The sequence below is a fragment of the Colossoma macropomum genome, unplaced genomic scaffold (genome assembly GCF_904425465.1).
Source record: "Colossoma macropomum unplaced genomic scaffold, Colossoma_macropomum, whole genome shotgun sequence".
NCBI classification, from domain to species: Eukaryota; Metazoa; Chordata; class Actinopteri; order Characiformes; family Serrasalmidae; genus Colossoma; species Colossoma macropomum.
In genome coordinates this window covers 31770845-31793461 of record NW_023494784.1, presented here as the reverse complement: position 1 = coordinate 31793461, position 22617 = coordinate 31770845, and the positions used below count along the sequence as shown (strand labels likewise).

Here is a 22617-nt window from a genome sequence, read left to right as displayed (position 1 = left end):
GCCATGGAGAGGAAACACACAACTCTGCTGTCAAACAAACTAGCACAAGCTAAACTATTAACTTCCGACACAAGATTGTGTTATTTGTAAAATAATTCAAGCTAATGAGGTAAGACTCGTAACGTAATGTGTCGTTTCTGTTTGTGGATAAGCTCAGCTAACCAAATTGAGCGCAAATGCAATTTTAATCAACTAAGTTATTTAGCTAACAAACAACGTTAGCTACAGAACTGTGGCTAAAGTTAGTTAGAAGGCAGCTTCTTAATCGAATTTTCCCGTTCCACCTTAAATGGTGCCGCAGTCACTTTCTGGCGCCTCAGGCTTAGCTAGCTATTTAGAATATAGACGCCGGAAATGTAACTGCTGCGCTATTTAAGGTGGAACGGGAAAATTGGAACATGTAGCTGGCGAATATGAACCCAGCGAAGATAGCCCATTCAGTATACCGGAGACATCGAAATGTCGGTCTAATTCATATAACTGACGAGTTTAAGAACGATTAAAACAATATTTACTTTTGCACTACAGTCCTCTGATAAATCACAGAATTTAGCTAGCTAATCACTTTGTGTTGTAAAGTGTTTCATATTGCTAACCTAGGTTAACTTATTAGTATGCATTGAATAATTATTTTTAAGTCTGATTTATTTTCTCTTTATTTTGTGATATTTAAAATAATTGCCTTTTCTGTAGTTTCTTTTATCAAATCAATATCAAAAAGGTGGCTGCAGTGGTCTGTTCTATTCAGCTGCACACAAATACGTTTATCTTGTAATAACCAAATATTTCGGTGTATTAGTATTCCAAAGAAATTAAATTACAGTATTCAGACTAATGATAGATCAGATCAGACAAGCCTCTGACTGAGAAAACCCTATAGAATAAGAGGTCAAAACATTTTGTCCAACAGGTTGCAATGCTGGCAGATATGCCAGTGAACCCTCTGAGCGATGGAGTTCAATGGGAAACCAGACAAGGCATGCATGGAAAGGTAAGATATTTGCAGTGTTTAGTCCTCCGACTTGTATGTAAGCACACAGCTTGCTAAGTATTATGTGTACTTATTATCATAACACATGGTGCTGAGCATAGTCTGTTAGCAATAGTATCGTCCTCAGCCGCCCTCCCTTCATTCACAATCCACCTATCAAAAGCCTGACGTGTAATACTGACCATACAATAGAAGATACACTGGTTTCTTATTATGTTTCTTATGGTTTGGTTCATAACACCTAATCCACAATGCTGAATCACTGCATGTTTTGTTGATGTGTAAATCTTCATGTTAAATAAAAAAAGTAACTGCACATTTTACAGGTTAATTAGCAAAATTCCCAGTCCCAGAGCCCCAGATCTTTACATGTCCAGCCAACGTATTTTCCCATCTGTACCACTATATAGAGGAAGGAAAGGGTTTATCTGCTTGTAAAGGGGTGCATGGGGTGCATGATGGGAAATAAACTCAAAACCCTAGTTGCAGTCTTACAAATAGCGACCTTGCAAGATTCCCAGTCTTTGCAAAATCATAGTCTTCAAAAGTCTTTACAAATTCTTCTCAAAAATGTGAATTTTGCTAATTAACCTGTAAAATGTGCAGTCACTTTTTTTATTTAACATGAAGATTTACACATCAACAAAACATGCAGTGATTCAGCATTGTGGATTAGGTGTTATGAACCAAACCATAAGAAACATAATAAGAAACCAGTGTAACAGGAAGCAAAAAAAATAAATAAATAAAAATAAAAACATTGATGCTTCTTCAATAATGTGGAGCAGATTTGCCTTTTTTTTTACAGAGATTTCAGGCTCTCACGCTTGCATTTTCTCCCTTGCTCTCTCTTTCTCTCTCGCACTATCGCGCCGCGCGCATGCGCTCGCCCGCTCGCTCTCAGGCGTGACCCTGGCACGTCACTATTTACATGAGCCAAGACTTAAAACATACAATAATATTAAACACGTTTGATTTTGTCGTAGCGTCAAGACGTAAAAAAGACTACCATAAAACAGCCATCCTGACCACCTCACACTAAACGATCGAGATGACGCGAACGCGACGCAACTCTAGCAAGACTCTCATGATTTTATTCCGACTCTGGAAATTTGTCTGCGACAGTGAAATCGCTTGATAAGTCGTTTGGTGTAAGGCCGACATAAGACTATAATTAACGATTTGCTTACATGACTGTCTTATGCTGCCCTCTGGTGGCAATAAAAGGTCGCTCAGGACATTGAATCACGCTCTAGCCTGCTTATCGGTATTAAGGTCAGTCTTTGCTTTATTATCAAATTAACTTTCTAACACATGGTCTGAAGTTAACAATGCAGGTTCTGATTTTGTGAATCAGTTGCAATATATAACTTAAAAAGTGCCCAGGGTTACTTGTTGGTTGTTTATGTGAAATGCAGTTTTCAGGTATGCTGCGATCAGAAGACCCTCCGAAAAAAAGAGCCCCCAAGCACAGCTGTTTCTTAGGAGTGGAGACTTGTGCTGAGCTTGTCTGGGAGGGCTGGGAATTGGGAGGAGAATATACCAAATCACTGATCCTTAAAAATGTGCATGGGAAACTGCAGAAACTCACTTTCAGGTCAGTCTCAACTTCAGTGTGATTCTGGGCAGCACAGGGAACCCTGAAATGTAAGGACATATTTAAGATGTATTTGTTTGACTGTTGTGCAAATTATCTCACCTTTCATTTCAACTCTCGGTGTGTAGTGTGAAATATTTCATTGCAATATGAGATAAAAATCTATTAGTCCTATATTGTTTAATTTCTTGCACATATTATTAGGCTTTTTCTATTTTTCAGACCACCTGTGTCCAAATTCTTCAACACACTGTTTCCTCAGACCATCATTCTGAGTCCCGGAACATCCTTCTCGCTACCAATAAGTTTTCGCCCCCTTCAGAAGGTGTACTGTTTTCTCCCTGAACCTTTTTCATTTTATGACTACACTATAGCTGCCATGATTTGTGGGTTTGTAAGCTTGGTTCAACTGAAAGATCATAAGCATATTAGGAGCCATTTTATCTTACATATCTTATTCGTTTGTGTTATTGTGTCTTTGTCCATGAGTTAATAAATGACTGTTCATGGCTGTTTGTGTGTCCTTCCTCTGTAGTGTGAGTATGTGGACAACATCGAGTTCCACTGTAAGGAGGGGACATTCCAGGTATCACTGCGTGCAGTGATGCTGCGTCATGCCCTAGAGCTGCCCGACTCAGTACAGCTGCCTCCCTGTGCTGTTAAACACAGCTCAAGTACCAGCTTTCTGTTCCGCAATGCTAGGTATGGAGACCTCAACAGACATTTTGTTGTGCAAACAAACCTTAGAAGCTACGTTCACAGAAATATGGGTTAGAAACCACTGCTTTATGAAATAGTGAGTTTGTCAATGTAAAATGAGTGAAAAATCAATGTATTTTACCTGTTGTTATCTCCTAGTAAATTGCGGACTGGTTTCCAGTGGATGGTGGAGCCGCCGTTTGAGATCTCACCAGTGAGTGGGCTTCTGGAGCCGGGAGAAGGGCGCAAGGTCACTGTTACATTTAAACCTCAGGAAGCACTAGTGTACCAGGCAGAAGCTTCCTGCACATTCGGGGATAATGGCGAAAGCAGCTGTGCCATGTTATTAAGAGGACTGTGTGAGTTCATTGAGCTTACCAAACTTACATTGTTGTCATACTAATTATATAATAATTATTAATATATTAATGGGTGTCACATTGGTATGAATCTATCTGGCAGCTGTTTATGTTTTTCTTACACATCATTACCCTTACTGGCCAATTTGTTAGACACACTTACCTTGTTGGTAGGCTACAGCCCAGTCCAAGTGGCATAGAGTCCAGTTATTGTATAACTACAAAGTGCACTCACATAGAATAAGTACCTGATAAAATACCAGTGAGTGTATATGTAGGTAAATTGTTCAAATTTGGATTTTTTTGCTTTCTACGCATACAAATTCCACTTATACTTATACTTAAATATAATTTCTATTGGTTTTAAAAAAAGAAAGTTTTTGGACATTTTAATATTCTTCAATTTTTGTATTACTGTTTTCTCTATGTTTTTTAGCCAAGTACCCTCACCTTCAGATTATCTCCCCTGGCCAGGAAGAAGGCTGTGGGCTGCTTGAGTTTGGCAGCGTAGCAATTGGGAGCTCCCTGGAAAAACATTTTGAGATCTACAACCCCACTTTAGTGAGTCACTGTGATGCACAGTGATGTCAATGGCTTATGTGGCTATATTTAAACCTATTTAATGCTATGTTCACTATTGGTCATGTGATCTTTACTCCTTTGATTTGGGTACCACTTTAAGATAAGACTACCCTTGTGAAGGGTTTAGGAATAGTTTAAAATTAGCTTGTTAATGGTTATTAGTTAGGTCATAAACACTTTAATTTCATTAATAAGCAGTTATAACACATTAATAAAAAATGCAAAAGTGAGCTATTATGTCTGAAGAATATGAATATGTGATGAAGCTGAAAGGTTTAATGCTGACTGACAAAGTAAGACAAAATCTGAGGTTTAACAGTATAAATGAATGTGGGCTGACTATTAGGCAAACAACAGGTCACTGTTGCCTTTTTTATTTATGTGTTCTAAATGCTTATTATTGATTTTAGGGTTTTTAAGACATAATTGACAACCATTAATAAACTCATTTTAAACCATTTATGAACATAAGGGTAGTCTTATTTCAAAGTGGTACCATGCTTTGGCTTATTTGTGTAACACTGGGGTCTTATCCCTCTGGCAGGTTAGCACCTCCTTCTCTCTAACTCGCTTACGGAAAGCTGCTCTAGCGGAGTCTGTGTTCCAGTGCAATGTGCGTGAGGGGCACGTAGCCTCACACTCAGTACTGAAGGTGCCTGTGTACTTCACTCCTCTCACTGTGGACAGCACCAGTGTGGAGTACTTTAGCCTCACCTGCCCTGGTGCGGTCAGCAGAGATCTACTCAAAGTCACTGGCTCATGCATAGGTAAGATATAAGAGGAGAACACTTAAATCACTAAGAAGGCATAAGCTGTTAGCATTAAGCTCTCTTTCTCTAAATCCTTCTGGATCCTCATGGATTGTTCAATCACTGTGGCCCATAACAGAAATAAAGCAGTAATAATATACCAGGTAGACATAACTTACTACAGTGAATGTGTATCTATTTCCCTGATGCCTTCAGGTCCAGTTGTTTCTTTAAGTTCTTCTGTGGTGGATTTTGGCTGTCTGGAAGAGGGAGGAGAAGCCATGCGTATTATTCACATCATAAACTCCTCCTCAGTACTGGCACATTACCAGTTTGACATGGATCCTGGCAGCCATAGTGTCTTCACTCTTGACCAGCCTAGTGGAACTGTGCCAGCTAACAGCAGCCTCACTCTGCATCTGCGGTTTCGTCCCCATCATCCAATAGCATATCACAAGAGACCAGCCTGCCTCATACTGCACAGGGTATGTCTGAGTGGCATAGTTCTGAAAAAAATTAACCACAAAACGAATAAAATATAATTTCTATAGTTAATTGTCCTTTTATTTTTACTGTTGTTTTTCTACTTTTTTACTGTTTTTTTCTGCCCTAAGTATTTTGCTAAATTTTATTGTCTTTTCCTATGTTTTGTACTTTGCTAAAGTGTATTTATTTACTTTCTGTTTCAGTATTTTTTCCTTCTTTATTTTATGTACTTTAATTCCTCTGTAGGCTTGTTGTTTTAAGTTATGTTATGCAGTTTAATCCCTTTAATTTCATTTACTTCAATCATGATCACAGTGTAGCTATAGTCAATATTAGCTCTGTACAGATAATGTGATGTAATAATTTATCACCACAATATAGGCAGAAACACTTTAGAACCCTAATCAAATACAGAATACAATTATTAATTACTATTTTATAAATGATAATGTGTCTTACTTTTTGAAGGAGCCTCTTTTTTTGGACTTGATTGGCACCTGTCACTCAGAACTGCTGAAGTCAGCCATCTTACACCCCATACACCTGCATATATACAGACTGAACCTGCTCCGTGGCCTCACCTGCTACCCACCTGATATTCTCAGTGCAATGCTGGCCGAACACAAATTGCAACTGGATGAAAACGGGGCATTACTATTTCAAGAGGTGTGAGTGTGTGCATGCATTTGTGTGTCTGCATGGATGTGTCATATAGATGTGGGTAAAAGTAAAGTATCTAACTTCCCATTTTTGGATGTTTTTGAAAACACCTAATTAGCACAAACTGTATAATTTCTGCTTTATAGGACTCATCAGAGGAGACTGCTTTGTCCAGACTGCCTCTTTCTAAGCGGAGCGTGATGGAGGAGTATTTCCACAACAACTCTACAAACGAGGCAGAAGCAGACACTTATGAGAGTGGAGATCCCCACCGTTTCCCCATGCACCATGTCACAGTGAAGCCCTCTGAACTGTTTTTTAATGCTGGGCCAGCATCTCGATCAGTCTCTATCACCAACCACACTAAAGGCAAACTGAGTCTGCTGTGGACCCCTCCTGCTGATTCCCCTTTCTCCATCACTCCTCTCACCTGTGACCTTAGCCCGTTAAAGTCCACAGCTTTCAGGGTGACATATACACCCAAACAGCACAATGTCTTCAATGCAGCACAGCTTGAGTGCTTTGCTCTCTATAAGGTAAAGTCCAGGGTTGGATTAGCTTACTCTAGTGTTTAAAAAATGCTTGGACACTTATATTTAGAACAAACTTACATATATTACCTGTCAGTATAGCTATTAACTGTGCATACTTAGGTTGTATGATCTCTATAGAAAATCGCTGGAAATAGAATGAGAGGCTCTGGAGCAGCCGCACATAAACCTAAAATCACCGTGCCCAATGGCGAGTAACAAGCTACCCAAAACGGATTTGTTAAGCATTGGAGCTGTGTTCTCTGGTGTGATGTGTCTCCATCCAATACATTTGGAATGAGTTGGAGTGACATTTGTGAGCCAGTACTAATCACCCAACATCAGTGCCTCACTTCACTAATGCTCTCATGGCTGAGTGCAGTCAGATCCTTACTGCAATGTTCCAGCGTTCCAATGTCCAGTGACACAAATTCCCTATTAATACCCTTAAATTCAGAACAAATATTGGATGCGCAGGTGTCAAAAAACCTTTGGACACAGTTTACACACAGTAGGTGCTATTCTGCCATGTAATAAATCTTTGTCGATGGTTTGTCTGTGAATGTCATGTGGATTGCAGGTTCTGCGGGACCATCGACAAACAGAAGACCGCACTCTGTGTCCTCCCTGGTGTCTCACGGTCAGAGTGAGCGCTCACTCCTTCCAGCCTGGAAATGAACACTTTATTCCTCGTTTCTCTCTGCAGCACCCTCAAGTGGTAAGTCATGCAAACAAGCACTCTTTAAAAGCAATTACTGTAGCACTTACAATACATAAATTCAGCAGCTAATTGAAATGTAAAAGTTAGATGTATATTGCAATAATGCCCTGCGATGGACTGGTGACCTGTCCAGGGTGTATCCTGCTTTCCGCCCAATGACAGCTTGGATAGGCTCCAGCACACCCCCGCGACCCAGAAGAGTAAGCGGTTTAGATGATGTGTGTGTGTGTATGTATATTGCAATAAATTAAAGTGCACTTGTGCACTGACTAGAGCAACATGAAAAAGGTTCTTGTTCAGAAGGGTTATGACATGGAATATACAGTGGTTATGTACATTACAGTTTGTGTAATGTGTGTAATAAAGTGCATGTACAGCTGTTTAAAGCAGAGGGATGTGAGAAGGGTCCTTGTTTAGGAGGATGATGGCCTCTGAAAAGAAGCTGTGGAGGTGATGGTTGGTCCGAGCATTTAGGGCTCTCACTCTTGGTCTCCACTGAGATGTAAACCACTGGAAGAGAAAATGATATACAGTTTTATGCAAAGGTTCGGGCGCCCCTGGTCAAATTACTTGTTTTGTTGATTTTCTAGGTAAACGTAAGTACACATTCTCTACAGAGAACACACCTTTAATGCACAATCTATCTGTTCATTTGCTAAATTTAACATACTGGGAAAGAATAAAACATTAAACATGGCCTGTGCAAAAGTTGTAGCTCATTTTATATTTATGTCTTATATTTTTCCAGTATATTAAACTTTGCAAATAAATTGAATTTGTGCACTAAATTTTGCAGATATATATTCACATATTTATGTTTCTTCTCTATAGGGCATGTATTAACTTATTTTAAATTAGAAAACAACAAAACTTTTCATTTGATTGAGAATATTCAAACTTTTGCATATGACTGTACATACAAAGTATACAGATCTGAATAATGAATCTTGCTAGATTTTTCTTCTAATTTCTTATTTAATTTTTCCCTGAATGTCATACTGTCTCTGTTTAATTTCTCTTTTTGTTATTCATGTTCTTCAGATGTTTCCAGCTTTGAGTCAAGTCTGCTACCGGACTGTTCTCCTGCAGAACACAGGCGACCTTCCCATCATTTTCAGACTGGACCCAGAGGAGTGCCCTGCTGTATGTGTGCTGCCCCCTAGTGGATTGGTACCACCTGGCAGCCATCAGATCTTCACTCTCAGATCCACTCCTGCTGAAGATCATCCTGCTAGTTTACTGCTGACACTGCAGCTTAACGCCAGCCCCAAACACACACAGGTATATTCAGAAGCACAAATCTTCATGCATCCCAGCCTTGGCATATTGGTTTATAACATTGTGCGCTGTGGTTTTTGGTCCTGCAGCTTGCCTGGTTTCCCTGAGTTTTCTTTGTCTGTAGAAACTGAGTGTGGTGAGTGTGGTGGAGCAACTACGTGTGGTTCTGGAGGGGGGTGGGACCGTGTTCTTCAGACCTACGGCAGTGGGCTCCTGCTCTAAGAGAAGTCTGAGGGTCCGGAACTTCAGCAGAGTACCAGTGCACTTTTGCTGGAGGGTGTGTGGCTCAGATCAGAAAGCTCTTTCTGTACAACCAGACTCAGGCATACTGCAGCCCAATGAGTCCCAAGTGAGTGAGGATGCTGTAAGCCTTGGCATGTGTGCATCTGATACTTATGATTGATTGTTCTTGACCATTATTGTGTTTTCAATAAAATTAAAGGGAAATTTTGTTGGTTTTTAGGTTCAGACCTGGTCCTTCACACCACTGGAGGAAAAGACACATAGTATGAAGACTACGCTTATTTTTTGGCCTGTTCAGACACCAGACTCCAAGAGATCCAGCCTGTCCATCAAGGTTGTTGGATTGGCTGCCAAAGGTTCTATACAGGTGCGTATTAACCTTAAGAACCTTTAGAGTTATTACTGTCATTTTCCTATACTATTTAAAGGTAATTATATAATATACATAATAACATTATTTATGTAATTAATTACATTACATGACATTTACATTCTGTATCAACCAGTTTGTGTCTGTACTTTTTTACAGTTCTTTTAACAACTTTTCTTAAAATTCAAATCATGATAATGTCTCCTCTTCTGCCTACAAACATAAAGCAGGGATTCTATTAATACTGGGTTTTCTTGCATATTTTCATTTAACATAGACAATAGCTTTAGCAAAGTAACTTCCACCAATTGATTTCTTTGTATGTTGTGCGTATCTGTTTGTGTCTCTGTACAATCAGTGTGTAAGTGAACTCTTCAGTCATTGTGATTCCAGGCAGATCGCTCAGTTCTGGATCTGGGTGAAGTACTGGTTGGAGGTTGTAAATCATTTGAGGTTCCTCTGATAAACAGTGGCTCCAGCGCCATTAGCTTCTCTCTGACTGTGTTTCAAAGCATCACTGCCCCACATTTCTCTGAGGAAGTGCTCAAAGATCCTATTGGTAGGAGACCACTGTAAATACCTCACTACAATTACAGGAGGAGTCTGTGCCAATGCAAGAACTTATTATATGCTGTACAAAGATTTATTGATAGTTCTCAATTAGAGGAATGTTATATTGGTCACTCTATGGTGCTGATAAGTGCCTGTCTTCTCCTTTTGCAGCTCTAGAGATAGACACCATGAAGGCTACTATCCCAGCTCACTGCAGATTGCTAATCCACACAACCGTGAGACCAGCTCGCAGAGCCCGATATTGTTGGACCATCTGCTACCAGATCCTGAATGCCTCTGGTACTACATAGGCTAAGACCTTTTATTCAGAACTTAGTTTTGAATGGTTTTCATGTTGTTTTACAACAGTAGTTATTAACAATGCATGTTATCCACAATCAAATGAATACTCATAATTCAATGGTGCTATATCACTTCAGAGAATGCTATTTCACTACTCCACAGTTCATTGCTGGGGAGCTTTATACCCTTCTACCTGATGCTTGGAATTATGACCTTTTCTGTGTAGATTATACAAACTGTGTGTGTGCAATTGAACGAGTGTCAGATACCTTGTCAGATGGATGCATCTTAAAATTGAATTCACTAATTAGAAAAGGTGTTTTTTGAGTCTTATTGTTTTTGAGACTTGTTGTAGTCAGGCATAATATTATGCATAGGGTACTGTATAGATACCTACAACTTTTTTTCCCAGCATCTGTTCCACTGTACCCTCCTCTTTCTTTGTGATCATTCCCTAGGCATGGTGGTGGGGGAGCCCTGCTCTCTGTGCCAGGTCCAGGCAGAGGGAGTATACCCCACTCTGGAAGTGACAGATGTCCGTAGTAGTGGCAGCGTGGAGGGGCTGAGTAAGCTGCAACTCTGGAGACTCTTTTCTCTAGACTCACTCAATACTTACCTGCGCAGTGACCCTAGCCCACCTGAGCTCACCTACAGAGTGCCCACCAGACACAGGTAATGTTATTCTGAAACTGCCTGAAATCAGAGCTTCTCTTATTTTTTTATTTAATGTACATTATATTTGAGGTTGACGCAGGCTGTGAAAAGTGTGAAATTATGCCTTTTTACCTGCTTTCTCTTCATGTGTTTTTACAGCCTGAGTCGTTGTCCACCTGTCTTCACCTCCACTATGTTGGATTTTAACTTCAGCGCTGCCCCTCTCGGTGCGGACCCGTCCAGTGTCCTGCTCATGTTTGAGAACACTGGAAGCATCCATGTAGAGTGGTGGGTACTGCCCACCCCTCCATGTCTGCCAGTCTATCTACTTTATCAACACAGTGCATGTATAACAACAAGTTAAACAAGGAATCCACTGTAATCTTTAAAACAGGCAAATAATGTAAAAACATATGTGCTGTAACAAGAATAATTTGATCAGCACATCGTTAATCCCTTCTTAGGTCGTTCCTGCTCCCAGAGGACCAGCAGATTGAGCTGGAGTATTGGGCTGAGAGCGGAGAGTTCACCCCAACTGAGCTCCATCAAATGAAAGTGCAGGATAACAGACTGTTTTCCATTTCCCCACGCACTGGCAAACTACAGCCTGGCCAGCAGAGGGCAGTACAGTTGACTTATAGGTTAGACAGCAGCACCAGATACCTTACTGTTTTCCTCATTTCAGCAGGTTTTAGGTAGATGTTTACTCACCAGTGTGTTGTTAGGGATACACTGAGACTAAGCATTCTTCTCTCCCAGGCATGACTTTGCTGGAATATATCGACTTCCGGTCCTGCTGAAACTCTCTCATGGTAGAGAGATTTTGGTAAGTTGAGTAGCATTCCTTGCTGTTGAATTTCACTTTTAGCAAGAATGTTTGCATACTTTCACTTCACTTGAACTTGGACTTAAAAATTAATGATAAGTGTTCCTCATCTTGTTTTTCTTTCCAGTTGAATTTTATGGGTGTGACAGTGGAGAGAGATAGACACTATATTCACATCCCCTCCAATCGACATGTGTTTGCTCCTGTGGCTATCGGTGGATTCTACCCACCCAAACAGGTTTGGGTCATTGTCCCAATGCATGTCAATATGCAGCAAAATGCCCAGATTTACAAAATGAGAGGATGGAAATCTATGTTACATTTTCAATTTTTTAAATATAATTTTTTTTATGCTACATTTAATGTACATCATTTAATGTATAGTATACAGAAAAAAGGAGACCTTATTTTTTAACTACACAATTATTATTGATTCAGTTCTTCTATGAGTTTCTTTCATTTCTGGTTAATGCCAATTTTTCAATTTGTGTGTGTAGGTGTATGAGCTGTATAATGGGGGAGCTCTTCCATTGAGGTACCATGTGGACATATCTCCCCTGGAGCAGCTGCAGAAGGACAACTTCAACCACCCTGTCTTGCAGTGCCTGAACCCAGATGGAGAAGTGCAGCCTGGCCGCACAGTCACACTGGACTGGGTTTTCTCTCCCTTAGAGGCCAAAACATACAGTGTTAGTTCCTCTGTACTAGTTGTTTTGTCCATTGGCCTAATCTAGATTTTACACTGCTGTTGTGGGTGCTAAAACAGCGTGCATGATATTAAGTGTGCCCTTACACAGGTTTCAGACATTTATGCTTGATAAGAGATGTTGTGGAAAGTTAGCTTTATGCTGAATGGATGATACTGAAGTACATAAAACTATTCTTTATAAATGCTCCAGTCTTTCTTTAACTCACTGTTGATTGTTTGATTGTTTTTAGGTGGACATCCCTATATACGTGCTAGAAGGAGACAGTATGCTGGTGACGTTTGAGGGCTATGGCTTTGATGAGAGAGATTCTGTGCCTTTTCAATTTCATGATGGATATCCTGCCGTGCCAGGCACCCAGAAGGTGGCCTTACCTGGACAGGTGAAAGAGAAATATAAGCAATGTAAAATATAGCTTAAGCCACAAATAGTTATAGTCTGGCAGTTTGTGTGAGACAGCTGGATGCCATGTGCATAGTTTTCTTTTTTCTAGCCTGGTGTTTTAAAACTTTTATTGCTCTTACTCTAATAAATTGCTCACTGTGCCTGCATGTTTGCCTTTTGCTTTTCCACATTACTTCTTAGGCCTACAGAGCAATTTTTCCCACTTGTGTGTGTATAGGTGGTGTTCTTGTCAGAGGAGAGAGTGTCGTTTGGCGATATTCCAGTCTGCTCTCGGAGCACACGCATCCTGTTTTTGACCAATGTTTCCCACAGTGACAAAATCTTGTACTCATGGAAGCTGAAAGAACAAGATGACAAGCAGGTGTGTAATATGGGAACTTACAAGGAGACGTTTATAGATACATATCATTGCTGTCATAAGATAAAGAATTTGGCAGGAGATTTTTGAGAGTTTTTTGGTCTTTATAGACTGACATCACATGTTGGGGCTCAAAAATAAGTGTGACAAAATGGCCTTAATACCCAAGTATTACTTGAATGTCTGCTACAAGCTTTATATATCTATGTTTAAAGTAGAACGGATGTAAAATATGGATATACACAACTGCTATTTTAACATCAACATAACATTGCAATATGTAGCAATAGGCGTAAAAAGCCTATAAAAACGTTTATACATACTACATAGCAATGTTTAATGCTATATGTAGTTATTTATACATAACTTTCATAATTTTAGCTTGCATTTAAACTTAAGTTACATTAACGCAGGTTAAAAACATTTTTCATTCTCTTATGAGGTTACTTTTTGTTGTGTATTAGAGGTTTTGACAATAACAGTATGCTACAGTGTGGTTGTAGCTCTTGCTTGTACATAAGTCTGTATTTCTATAGTGTATGCACGTACGTATGTGTGGATTTCTATCTCTCTAGGCAGTAGAGATCCATCCGGTGAGTGGATCTCTAGCTGCAGGCGAGAGTGCTTTCTGCATCCTTACTATATGCACCTCAGGCAGCCCCACATTCTACCAACAAGACCTCATCTGTGAAGTGAGTATCACGTGCAGGCACATACACACTCTCACAAATACTATCACACACTCAATTGCACATATATTCTCATGGTTGTGTATGGTAAATATATCAAACTCCGCCCCTCCAAACACACTGATTGTTTTTAATCAAACAGAGTGATGCTAATAAAAGCTTTGTTTCTCTATGCGTTTGGCAGATTACACCAGAGGAGGCTCTAGCTCTGTACCAGATAGAGCTACAGCAATGGGAGGCAGAGAAAGAGAGAGAAAAACATGAATTTACTATAACCGAGAAGGACCTGGTGCAGACAGTCTCACAGAACAAACCTACTCAGGTCCTGCTTTAACCCTTATTCTAATATACATACTACATTTCATTGTATTGTCACTCTACTACATATGATTATTGAAATAAACTGGACTTTTCATATGTCACTCAGGTTTGCATAGCAGAACAGAAAACCCCCTCTGAAACACGAAAATACAAGGTATAATACAAATCCTGCAGGAAAAAAGTATGTTACAAGTATCTAAATCATTAAAGAGTAAAGATTAAAAAAATCACTGATATTTTTGTAAAAAATAAAAAATCAGTATATTGGATAATATATTGGACAAATATATTGTCAAATATTTACAGATCTATGTTTGTATTTTGTTTTAGACGTTGCCACCCATCCGAAGCAGTAGCAGTGAGGCTGTGCTTGAATGGTCCCATACTAGGCAGAATCGAATGGAGAGTAAAGTCCAGCAGCAGGTGGGGAGAAGACGGCCTGAATCTCCCCGTCCTGTACTTCTTCATCTGGGAGTCACTGCACGCTCACACTCCCTGCTGGAGTACCAGTCACACTTCCCCTCTCACTTCAACAAGCATCATATCTACAGGTATGCACTCTGAAAAATGTATGTTTCAAAGATTTTGTTTTCTACATATAATTTAGATTGTATTATATAAAGTTAGTGAGGGCTAAAGAAATGTCAAAAGAGGATAAAAGTGTGTCAGTGGTGCATATGACATTCTGTGGAGAGCCTTCAAGTGTCGTTGTTCATAGGATTGAGATTGTCGATGTGCCTGCATGTTCATTGATAAATGCCTGAACTCCTTTCCAGGTCTCTGCAGCCAAAGCTTTCCCAGTCCAGATCAAATGAGAGTAAGCTTTCTTCTACACACATGCTACCCCTCACAAATGGCCCTGAGAGAGACATCCTCACATACACCCTCACATCTCTACTCAGGTACACACATGCAGACACCCTTATTCATCTCACTATTAAACAAACAAAATGATTAACAGTGGGCATAAACAAAGCACTTTCCTCCCTTAGGAGTCTTCTGGATGACCCTCAGTTTCATCAGGCTCTACAGAATGGTTTGGCTGAGCCAGTGCCCTACTTTACCCAGCTTTGTCCTGCTTCCTCCTTGTCATCCCCCATCCAGTCCCCGCCTGCAACTCAGGCACCATGTCCAGTTGACATCCCCTGTCCAGATCCACAACAAACAAGACGTCCCACTACTGTTACAGACACACAAACACAGCCTGAGGGTCAGTGCAGGCCAGAACCCCGCCAGGAGCTGCACCAGGAACTCAGGATGGAGGTGCAGGAATCCATTCGCAGGTAAGCTGCTTTAAGTCCATTCAGGACCTCACCAGCATGATCATGTTCCTGCAGTATTGTTTCACGAGGATAAAAAGCAAAAACATTGACAGAAGCAGCACAAATAAGAAGCATTTGTTCTGAACATTTGGTTGAAACATCTTATCTGCAAAAGGCTGGTGTGGCTGCAGGTTTTCATTCCAGTAACACTAGAGCACACATGATCAGTTATTGAAGACTAAATTGGAGACTAAGTGTTTAAACAAGTAGAATCAGGCTTGCTCTAGCTTGTTTAGAGTGAAAATCTGCAGCCAGCCCACACCTTGATGAAAAAGATTGGACACCCCTGATTTAGTCCATTAGGAAAAAAAACACATGTCAGCCTCATCTTAAGGCCAGCTTACAAGTGGTAAACCATGGCTGTTAGAGCTAGGCCTTCAGTTAAGGCAATAAAATCAAAACTTGTGAAAAACAAGGAAAAAACACCTCTACTAAAATGCTAATGTCTGATAGGGCTTGTTTCGAGTAGTAAACTAGTGCTAAGCTATGTATTAATACAAGCCTGTAAAAGACATTCCATGTTGTATCTGAAGTTTATAACAGACATATTAAAATATATTTTATCTTGTGTGTAGCAGTTTTACAGTGACTCCTGGTTTTCATTTCTGACTGAAACCTTGTTAGACTACTGCTCCTATTTGCAGTCAGGGTGTATCTAGGACTTCCAGAAGTCCCAGAGTGATGTTCTTTTCCGAAATAGTCCCACCCACTGTAAATCAAAACTTAATTGGTTAATTGTCCTCTGACTTCTTAATTATGTTAGTGTTAATTTGATGCATGAGGTAATTTATTAGTGTGTAATTTATTTTACAACACTAGATACCAGGTGTCCAGGTGTAACTTGAAATGCATAATGTCAACAGCTCGACCAATCAGTGAAAAATCTGAAACTTTAGGTTATTCAGTGAATTAATAACTGTCATGGTGTAACTGTCATATGAAACTATTATTCTACGTATTATTCTAGGTCTTTTACCTCTCTTTCTCTCTCTCTCTCTCTCTCTCTCTGTCTCTCTCTCTGTCTCTTTCTCTCTGCAGAAGTCCTGAGTTCAGTGATCTGACAGAGGAAATTCTACTTAATACACTGCAGAATCTGATGATGGAGGCTTTTCTGGGAGAGCTGGTTCTGACAGCTCGCCCTCGCATCATCGCTCTGCCACCCTGCTCAGCCAGGTCACAAACTAGCTCACACTCACTGCATGCCTCTTTTACTCACATGTTCTCAACTAATCACTTAGAAAATATAACAAATGCAGTTTTTAGGTTTTTCCACTGTTTTCCCTGTGTGACTGAATTTAGAGGATAAATGCCATACTCTGTGCCTATATAGGAGAAACAGCTTTGGCTCCAGGAGACAGTCCAGAGGCCCTGTGGAGTCTGAGAGAGTCAGGGATCAACAGCACCCCCTAGTTACCAGCCCGGGCCCTTACAAGCCCACCTCTGTTCTCCTAACCAACCTGGATTCTCTTCACCACTCATCTGCTCCCCACAGTTAACATCTATAATGCACTCAACTTCACTGTATTTTCTGTGCATCCAATTTTTAATAAATTATAAACAAAAAAAACATTGTGTAATGAGATTGACAACATTAAGCAATTCACTCTTCATGAAAATATTGTCACTGTCTGAACAAAACCTTGTATCTCCATTTTTAGGTTTTTAATTTTTGATGTAATATGAAAATGCTATCTGTTCTTTACATTGTGTGAATGTACCAATAGCAATTGCCCACAATTACTTGGAATAAAATTTATATTAACTTTTACTGAAAGTTAAGAATGTTTTTTCTCTGTCTTGTAAAATTAGCAATTTGGAGATAGAAGGTTTCGTTCAGACAGCAACAGTACACATCAGCTGTGAAACTAATCTAGTCTCCCTGCTTTTACTAGACTCATACAACAGATGATTCTTTTTAAGTAGCACACATATTGAAATGCATTGCTATTGTGCTTTGTCCATGTGGATGGCCAGTAATTTTAAAAACTATACATAAGTACAGGTCTGTCAAGCTATTTTTGTTCAAATAACCCAATCAAGTCATTTCCACAGTGTGGTATAAGTATATGCAGTGCAGATAGGAGCTACTTGGGAATGTCCATGATATTCTTTTTGCCTGAGTGGTCCTGCCTCCTGTTGGTCTAGTGAGTGTTTAAAGAGAACAGTCACATGGCAGGAGGCACACATTATCAAGTTAAGGAGGGAGCTGCTGAAAGATATCAGCTGGAGCAAATGCTTGGTCTTGTATGGTTCGGAGGGCTGTAGAATTCAGTAGATAGTGTGCTACTTGTTTTAAGAAGCTAACAGAGGAGATTTATAATGCATTGAATAACTAACCATTTTCTGGGAACCTTCTTGGAGCACCAAATGGGTGCATTTTATACTCTATGCTGTCACACTGAAGAAAAAGAAGAGAAGAATGCGATATTATGGTAAGTTTTCTTATTGGTGCCACAGTTCATGATTTTAGTAGTATATGTTGTCTTCTTTACAAGACATTACAATATTCATGATGACAGTTGGATTTAGGAGTATACAGTATTTTGAAACAATATAGTTCCATACAACTGTATAAATAATGATTGTATGAAATCATTTATGAATATTTATAAATATTTGCTGCTGAAAGGAGATGTTTTGTTCTTCACAAATTGATTGGATACAACATCTGAGAGGTTATTTAACTATTTCATTAATTACTGGACCTGAACTACTGTGGCCACCAATATTATACAATGCTGCTGTATTGCTGGTCAAAATATTTAGGGACTTGTTCTAAATGTTTAGGTATTTAAAGTCTTTTTAGAGGTTTCCTTGCCTTATTTTAGGAATTATATGTATTTCATGATTTTCTTGCCAGTCATCGGTCCTCCAGTAAGGTCAGTGTATCAAGTGGAAGTGAGGTTCAGCTGGAGTGTGTCTCTGAACTGGAGCAAGAGAGGAACCCATGGAGAACTCCTTGCAGCTCCACTTCCATCATAGATGGTGAATCAGACCAGGAGCTGCAGGCCTTTATCATGATGAGGAACCAGGTGGATAAAGACACTGAGGTGGGGTACAAAAACACTCAAACATATTTTACATTTTGGAATATTATATTGGCTTTTGATTGTGTCAGTAGTATTTTATTCTCCTGTCCTTCAAGAATGGATGTTAAATGACTTTTGGGATTTTTTTGGGCGAAACAGAGTTGAATGTGTGTGTAGTATGAAGCAGGGACCACAAGGCTAAATACTTTCAGTACAACAGCCCACCACATACAGCACCGACCATTATCCTGCTCCTCCTCCACTCTCGCTAATGCAATCATTCAATCAGCATTGCTGCCTTAAATCACCTCGAATCAGCCTGGATAAGGGAATCTTTCATTCCTCAAGTTGTATTAGACTTCTCGGAAGGTCTTGGAGGTGTGCATTTAACTGCGATGCTGAAGTTGGAGACAGTAAATAGTTTACATACTCTATAGTTACTTAACTGTACACGTAAGACTGTTTCTTTATGCATCTTGACATTGTCCCTACAAAAGTATGCTTAAACGTTGCTTTAAAAGTGTGTTGTGTTGATGGTATAGGTTTGAAGTGATATGATTTGGTAGGTTTACTTCAATTTTACTGTGCATATTCTTTTCTGTTCCATTTGCACAGCTGTAACTCAGAGGCACATGACCTACCTCTTGTGCTGCTCATATTGTCACAGCACAAAAAATTTAGTAGACTTATTTTTACACACTATAATAATGGGTGCTTTACTGTATGGAGAGACACAAGAACTATGGAGTGCTTTTATCATACACTACCATTGATTACTGTTCTTACATTTATAAATGATAGATCATAGATTTAAATCTAATAAACTGCACGATAAAACCTTTTAATATGTAACATAAGATTTCAAGGAATTTGAGTTATAAACTGTGAACTCTATTTGGTAATTATCTATTTACAATAATTTTTTTGTGAAGTACTTTACAATAGAGTCAGGAAATATGACTACTTATCATTATTGTGATAAACTACATGATACGTCAAAATATTCTTTTGTGAGCCTATCCTCAATATTGTCAGTATCTAAAAACACTTCTCAGCTGCATGTTTGGTTACAAAGAGGGCATAATTAGCCTTGTTTAATTAGGTTCATTGCAGCGCAGTATGTAAAATGTTGAATTTAGATCATTGTATTCATAGTTTCTATTTTTTAAATGTGGCACTACATTGTCTTTTCCAAAGATATATTGTGGCACATCGTGTACTAAGAAAATTTCTTAAATTATTGTGATATTACAGTTTTGCCAAATTGCCCACCTCTACCTCAAGATATGATCACCACTTTTCAAATGCGAGGCATTCTGGATATTCATTTTATTACAACTTTTTTTTTTTTTGATGTTATGTAGCTTTCTCTTCATTAATTTCATTCTCTTCATCTCTTCATTAATGTTTTTTCAGCTTATTACCTTCCTACGGAAAAAGCTATGAAATTGCGTAGGATTAGCATTCATTTTATACATTTATCTGAAACCAAATTGGTTTTATAATGGTGAAATCATTGATTCTATATTTTTAAAACGGTAGTATAGCTTATCTTAAATCTTTTGACTCCAAGGAACTGTCAGCATCTTTCATATTAGTTTCATTGTAGTTTCTGAATAATAGACCTGCAGATGAATAACTGAATTACAATGCATGACACAAAGGGGTTCATATCAACAGTTTATAGCAGCTACTATAAACTCTTCTGCCTTTCAGTTTTAGGGTTTGAGTATCAGTTTGCATTTGCAAGCTGTGCAGTTGTATAACTTTCCCATATTTACAGTCTCTGGCCTGATGTCCTGAGGACTAACTGTACACAAGCTGAAAAGCGTATGCTTCATTATTCACTTATTCACTTTTTAAATCCAATCCAGGTTAACCCAATACAACCAGGCCAGGCCAAGGCCTGCAGATCACTCTCTCTTTCGCTCTCTTTCGCTCTCTTTCACTTTTATGTTTTTGCACAGGTTAACAAATGTCAGCATTAAAACTTTTTGCATGTGTGTGTGTGTGTGTCTGTCTGTCTGTCTGTCTGTTAGGAGTGGGAGAAACTGAACTATGACATCCACACACTGAAGTGTACTCGTCGAGAGGTCTGTGCACGCTGGAAAAAGATTCTCCTGTTGCTGGGTGAGCCTCTGCTCTCTTCTTTTTAGCATTCCATATCTGTACCTACCCTTCATCTTAATCTCCTTTGACTGTGTTCTCAGCTCTGCACAGCATTCTTGGCACTTGAGCAGCGCTTGCAAAGCTCATATCTATGCTCATAAAAATAAAGGTGTCAAAAAGGTTTGGAGTAATGCCATAGAAGAAGCACTTTTGGCTCCCGAAAGAACCTTTTTTTGAACCTGTTTAAAGTTTCAAGAACCTCTACATAATGTAAATGTTCTATACCATTTAATTTTTTCCAGTACATCCAAGTTTTTTTATTATTGGTTCAAACCTGTGTATATGCTTCATAACCAGACGTGGGCAGAAAGTATTACATTTACTCATTTCTATGTACTTCAATGAGAGTTTGATGGATGTCTACTTCTCTGAAAGAAATTCAAACAATACTTTCATTTATATTCAAGTATATTTGTGAGGAAGATAATCTACTGTTTTTGTTTTTCAGTTGCACTTTAGCCATTCACAAATTTGTCCCTATGTACATTTTTGTGTTTAATTTCATTCTATTCTGCTGATTCATCACCTGGACAAGCTTTGCTTCATGCTGGATGTGCTAAGAAGTTCTACTGTAGTTCTATAGAGAACTCAGTACTCAAGTGTTTTTCTTACTTTATTTATTCCTAATCAAGTTTTTAGCTACACTTGCTACATTTTGTTTATTATTGTGTTATTTCAATAATTAACAGTACTTTTACTTGATTGTAGGTTTTGCCTCCTCTTCCCACTTCTGTTTGTAGCACAATGCAGGCTTATAGCACAATGGAGAACACTGAGGAGAACTTCTCATTGATGTGTGATTATCCCAGGTTACCAGATGGAGGTGGACTCGCTGCTGGCAGTGAATAAGCAGAGTGTTCTGAGGAATGGAGAGGATGTGCAGAGAGCCAGAGAGTTGCTACACACAGTATGTGAGGAGTCCAGCCTGTTTCCCCGTGGAGTGGAACCCAGTGACAGATACCTCTTGGTCATGGTAACTCATCTGTTTATCTGTGACAAATTGTGGTCAGGTTGAGTAATGAGGGGGTTATTCATAGAAAATGGAAGATATTATTCCTGCAGATATTACATGTTTGTGTGCTTGTCTCTGCCTTTTCCAGGATCGCCTGGTCTCTTTGGACAGTGCTGAGGACTTTGTCAGACTTGCCAAGGAGAAATATCCCAGAACTGAGCTATGAGAGGGACAATGAGACTCACTGGGTTTAGAAATGAAATATTTTGTATGTGGGTTTGTTGTTGGAGCGAACTGGAGGCACTGGAGAGGTTGAAGAAGTGACTCATGTGCCTACAGGAGCAAGTATCAAGGGTAAATGTACAATATTCTTGCACTGAGACATGATGTTCAACTATGTAATCACGCAATACTCAGGCTTAATAACTCAGCATATTGTAATTTTCAGGATAGAGCTAGAATTCTTCAGGGTGAAGAGGGTAGCTAACACATTCTCTGTGTATAGTTCTTCTGTGAATAGTCCACTGTTAACTCCATACCTCAAAGCACTGAAGAATAATCATTACTGAATTAGATTTAAATGTTTTTTCAAACAATAATGCATTTGTAGTATTAAAATATGATCAAATAAACATTATTAAGTACTTAATTACTTAAGTCCCTGCACATATGTTTTGAAAATATCCTCTTGGACAGTTATCACCTTTGTGGGTTGTGTCTTTTTATGTGCTGAATTTTGTGCTGACTTCATGAACTCATTCTGATACTGTTAAGCATTGTGCCAGATCTTAAGTAGATGCTGGTAAATTTATATCAAACTTTAAATCTTCAACAGAGGTTCCCAACCGTGTTTCTGGGGTTCCGCTTTTGTGTTCTTTTCCTACTCAAACACACCTGACACAACTAATCTAATTAAACTAATTAAGCCCTTCCTGAGTTAACCCCTTAAAATCCCAGGCTTATAAACTAAGGTTTATTATTCAGCAACTACAGGGACTTTAATGCAAAGTGATTAAATTATTCTTAGGTTATAGAAGTGTATAATAAAACTTTGGGCCCACTGGC

At 39.1% G+C, this 22617-nt stretch overlaps 2 protein-coding genes across 2 annotated transcripts; both read left to right on the top strand.

Moving 5' to 3' along the window:
• On the top strand, positions 1–16898 carry cfap65 (cilia and flagella associated protein 65). Its single transcript, XM_036574665.1, has 33 exons — positions 1–109; positions 911–991; positions 2410–2588; positions 2811–2913; positions 3124–3290; positions 3447–3646; positions 4083–4207; positions 4773–4995; positions 5194–5462; positions 5932–6129; positions 6270–6659; positions 7234–7371; positions 8416–8655; positions 8777–9001; positions 9116–9262; positions 9659–9824; positions 9989–10117; positions 10579–10792; positions 10934–11062; positions 11239–11415; positions 11534–11600; positions 11728–11838; positions 12098–12289; positions 12540–12689; positions 12930–13073; positions 13646–13762; positions 13944–14081; positions 14187–14234; positions 14411–14631; positions 14857–14982; positions 15073–15363; positions 16441–16575; positions 16733–16898. The coding sequence occupies exons 2-33, from the start codon at positions 917–919 to the stop codon at positions 16896–16898; spliced, it is 5400 nt and encodes a 1799-aa protein (XP_036430558.1). The 5' UTR covers positions 1–109; positions 911–916.
• Positions 16899–17615: 717 nt separating this feature from the next.
• Positions 17616–22108, top strand: LOC118810325 (melanoregulin-like). Its single transcript, XM_036573995.1, has 5 exons — positions 17616–17834; positions 18263–18452; positions 20471–20561; positions 21410–21573; positions 21701–22108. The coding sequence occupies exons 1-5, from the start codon at positions 17770–17772 to the stop codon at positions 21776–21778; spliced, it is 588 nt and encodes a 195-aa protein (XP_036429888.1). The 5' UTR covers positions 17616–17769; the 3' UTR covers positions 21779–22108.
• The last annotated feature ends 509 nt before the right edge of the window (positions 22109–22617 follow it).